Source organism: Cryptomeria japonica, chromosome 10 (assembly GCF_030272615.1).
Source record: "Cryptomeria japonica chromosome 10, Sugi_1.0, whole genome shotgun sequence".
Classification (NCBI taxonomy): domain Eukaryota; kingdom Viridiplantae; phylum Streptophyta; class Pinopsida; order Cupressales; family Cupressaceae; genus Cryptomeria; species Cryptomeria japonica.
Genome location: NC_081414.1, coordinates 302712871 through 302717731, shown reverse-complemented (window position 1 = coordinate 302717731; position 4861 = coordinate 302712871). Strand labels below are relative to the sequence as shown.

Here is a 4861-nt window from a genome sequence, read left to right as displayed (position 1 = left end):
GCATTGATTTGTGGGAACAAAGGGTTTCATGTAGGGATAGAGCAGTCTCATGAAATATCATGATAGTCATAATCATAATCTAAAGAGTAGTCAAATCTTCAAGATAGATTGGTGATAGTGCAGTCATTTTGTTGAGCATCAAATCTGAATTAAGTAAAATATCTTGATTTGATAAATTAAATCATAGAAGCCATCTCTCTTTTGAAGAAATCATCATTTTCATTGATATCGTAATAACCCATAAGTTATCGAACAAGTCTATAAGCATTCTATCGAAGTATCTAAGATTCAAATAGTATCGATGAGACCCAGTGATGTCTCATCGATATAAAAGGGGCATTGAAGAAAGCAAATGTTGATCAACTTCAGATAGGACTCATCGAAGACAGTAACTCCATCAATAAAACATATCGAAGAAAGTGGAGATGGTTCTCATCAACAACAAAAGGTATTCGAGGATATAACACTATCGGTGCAAAAAGACTCACTGAAAGAGATGGTCCCACCAACAAAAGGTATTGAAGAAAGCAGAGGTGGCCCCCACCGATGAGAAAAGGCTTTCAAAGAAATAATATCATCGATGCAAGATAAAGAAGATTCACCGAAAGAAGCATTCTCATCAAAAAAGTGATATCGATAAAACAAAAGAAAACTACATAGATGAATGATATCGATAAGGATATGAGTTTCGATGGGAGGACAAAAGAAGTCATCGAAGTCCAAAGTCTCTTCGACATGAAACCCGACGGACAGCAAAAAGATTTCGATGAGAATATGAGTTTCGAGGAGACTAAAAGGCATGTCTCCGATACACATGGTTTCATCGATACAACTTTATTGGTGGAAGACGACAAAGAGAGGATAAAAGAGGCTTCGGTGAGACAATAGACCCATTCATAGAAGGAGCATAGTGATATCGATGGAAAAAGCATTTCGATGGAAAACTAAAGGAAGTCACCGAAGCACAGGGTTTCTTCGACATAAAAAGGGACCGATTGATACCAGATAGGTATCGGTGAGGAGACGGTAATACTCAATTTCTTTATCTTCTAGTTTGTTAAACAAAAAATGTTGCTTATCGGTTATATGCCGAAAAGCCACAGTGCTTGGTAATAATGTATACTCTCATATAAAGGGGGGAGCTTTTGTAACATGAAAGAGAATTAGAGAAGGAATAGATTATAGCCTCAGGCTTACCATTGTACTATTTTGGCAAATATACATAATAGAATCAGTTGTTTTCCTTTGCGTTTATGTTGTGGATTATTGCATTTCCTACAGGCAGTTGCTTATGATATTATCTAAAGGAGATAAGGTTATTTGTGTTCTTCCAGTGAAATTTTGTGTTTCATATTGTAGATTTGGATCAAAAAGATTTACTAGCGAATTGTAATTGTTCCTGGTATTTTTTCCTTGGATGGTCTCTTAAAAGCTAGCGTTAAATTCATTCAAGCGGTTTACAATATAGACATTGAAGTAGAGCTCATAAAAAATAGTAACTGACAAACTCATCGAGAGATGGTGGGTTTAAAAATTGTCTCATAAGTTTACACAATAAGTCGTAAAGAAATATAAAGACTTTGTAGCCCAAACAGCGAAGAAAGGCACTGGTCATCTATAGAATATAATTCATCAGTTCATATTTCATTTTAAAGCAATAGGAGTAGCTGAGTAGGAAATATAGAGTAGACTATAAATAGTGTATATACATAAATTTCAAGCACAGAAATCGAATAATTTTTACAACAACAATCTTGAACTCATCTGCTATATCTCCATCCTGAAAATTTATACCATTCTGAGATGCATTAGGTTAGTCTTAGTCACTAGAACACGATTTGCAACATGCATTAGGAGTTGATACACACTTTTTACCATTCTCTTAGTGATTGTGCCCAATTGTGTATGTCTTGCTTATGTATGAAAATGGCATTTTGCAGCTTTCCACCGACCATGTATTTGAGATGTCTTTGATTTAGATATGGCATGAGCTTAGTCGTAGAGTGAGACTAGGGAGTTGGACCATCTCAACCATGGTGCGCCTGCATATGCATATAGTTTTATGTATTCATTAAAGATTTTCATTTAATTTTAATCAACCAAAGAGCAATATTCATGACTTACAAGTAATAAAAAAACTTACAAGGATGAGGCATATTCATTACTTACAAGTAATAAAAAAACTTACAAGGATGAGGTATATTCATAACTTTTGCAATCCTACCTTGGATATCAACACAAGAAGCAACTCATATTGTTCGTGTACAGACAAGACAATATGGGAGTTCATTATACCCAACAACTTGTGGTGTTGCTGTTCATGTTGGCTTTGTTGGACCCTGCAATTAAGATTCAATATACATTATTCAATAAGATTAACTGTGCAACATAATGAAATATTGAAAAGTGTGTTACCTTGTTGAGCTTCGCTTGGTTTCAAGAATAGTTTAATATTCTCTACTTAACAGGGCCAACCACGTGAAGGTGGAAGCTCATTTGGCCCCTCCCCCCTCCCTAACATCACTCTAAATTCCCTGTTAACATCTTATAACATTCATTCATTAATTCTTTCTACCATTAATAAAATATAGCATTCATTCATTAATATTCACATAACGTTCATTAACACATAACATTGATTAACATTAATTAACACGCAACATTCATCAATATTAATTAACAAATATCATCCATAACCATTAATTAGCACATAATTACATTCACTAACACATAAAAATCAGTCATTATCAAATAAGTTAGATTACAATCATTTCTTTCTTTGTTTTTTCTTTGAAGCTATGAAAAGACTAAGTGGAACATCGGTTACTTCATCATTTCCCCCTCTGCAGATGTTCCGCCAACTGCTCGTGATCTCAATGTATGCCTAGTCCTATACTAAGGACGAGGACACTGAAGCGAAGGGGGGTCCTCTGCAATAACAAAGAAATGGGTTAAATTCAAAAAAAAAATTATTATTGTTACAAGTATTTCATTAATTTAGAGAGCATAATTGTTGTGCTCTTTACCTGATGGGGCCACATCATTTTGTGTAGCCTCAACCTCAACATGTTGAACACCCTCTAGATCATCTAGAGTTGAAATACTAAAGGTTACATTAATGTTGAACACCAATTGCAATTATATTTGTTTAAAGCAATAATAGTGGTCCTCTTTACCTGAGTGGGGAACATCACGTTCTTGAGGTTGTGTACCCAGATCATGCTCCACTTGCTCACCACCGACTACGTGCTCTAAAATATTAACAAAAAAGGTTACATTAATTACTACTCTAATTACAAATTAAGATGTTTAATTGTATTAATAGCTAAATAAATAAATTTGAATAGCAAATGAATACCTCCACTACTGGGATGCACATCCGGACCTTCATGTGCAGGTGGTGTTTCATAATTAGCAGGCTGCATTCCAATGACATGCACATTGTTATCATTGCTTGCTTATTTAAAACAAATATAGTCACTTTATGTTGGAACTCAACATCAATTAGATTATTGGTAAAGTATTCAATTTGAAACAACTTCCATTTAACATATTTACCTGTGTGACGGATGCACTCGAATGTTGTGTATGCCCACTCAATTCTCGTAGTCGATCAGCCACGGCTGAATATCCTTGTTGGTAGGCAATTCTCTTGTCATCTTCTATGGGCGCTCTATTGAATTCAGAGCCCTGCATTTTTGCATGGTACCGTGAATTTTTCTTGCATTGTTTGATAAAAAAAAACGTTTGTAATTTATTAATATTTTGATGCAATATTTTGTTTACATGAGATACTTACAATTCGTGCAACAAGTTTCATGTAGCCACCAGAGTCGAGTTTGTGTTGCCCGTGCTTTTCTTGCCTTGCCTTGGTTGCCTTTGACATGTCACTCAGTCTATAAAAAGTTTGAAATATGTCAGATTATATAAATATAAAGAGTAATTAATTAGTACATAATTACATTCTTAATAGTATCTCGTACCTTCTTCTAGCGTCTAGTGGTGTATTTCCTTTTTTCCTTTCAATTCTCTCCTTGGCATCCAAAATCAGGTCCTTTCGCTCCCTCTCTGGAATCATGGGGGGACGCTCGTACTTTAGGTTCCTCTCCAAATGGGTCCTATATTGGTCCCTCACATACTTTAGATATGTGCCAGCTTTTTCAAGGAGTTTGGTTTTGTCAAAGGTGTCATTTCCAAACCACTCAACCATTTGGTTTGTCAATTCATCTTTTAACCTTTTTTCTTGGTCATTCCACCTTTTAAAGCAAAAACAAACCTGTTAGATTCATAAATGAACTGAAGCTTCAATTATTACACTTCAAGAAATGGATCAAAGGAAAACTATTCTAGCAATGATATGAAATCAAAAGTGGATAAGGGTTAGTTCACATATGATGTACCACCTTTTATGTATGGTGGGCCCAAATATCTGCAATGCAATGTCACTAAGATGTTTATAGAAAATATCATTGTCTGCAAAAAATTCATGGGATCATTAGTCCAAAACGAGTGATCATTAAGTAAATTACAATTAGAGTATATATAATAATAATTTTAAAGTACCTGGAACCTTTTGTATCTTTAAGGGAAGCATTTCTTCGTTGCTCACCACCAATGTGGCCTGCAACGTTCCCGTACTAACAATACGAGAAGATCCAGGAAATGATGGTATGTTATCAGCAGTAGTCACCTCTGGCACATCCTCATGTGCATCTCCTCCTGCAAAATATGAATCCACTATGGAATGACATTAGAATTCAAGAAAGAACACTTGAAGGGAAATAAACACATGACAGAAGATAGAGCAAAAGAGGGATCTACCAATAGTGGGCGGGTCAATATGACATGCACTAGAGGATGT

The 4861-nt window shown here is 35.2% G+C and overlaps 1 protein-coding gene across 1 annotated transcript; it reads right to left on the bottom strand.

Annotated features, from left to right (window-relative positions):
• Positions 1-2724: 2724 nt before the first annotated feature.
• LOC131858693 (uncharacterized) lies at positions 2725-4250 on the bottom strand. The gene is made up of 6 exons (XM_059211995.1): positions 3984-4250; positions 3800-3896; positions 3559-3690; positions 3359-3419; positions 3177-3251; positions 2725-2930 (listed from the first exon to the last, which is right to left on the bottom strand). The coding sequence occupies exons 1-6, from the start codon at positions 4208-4210 to the stop codon at positions 2896-2898; spliced, it is 627 nt and encodes a 208-aa protein (XP_059067978.1). The 5' UTR covers positions 4211-4250; the 3' UTR covers positions 2725-2895.
• Positions 4251-4861: the final 611 nt, after the last annotated feature.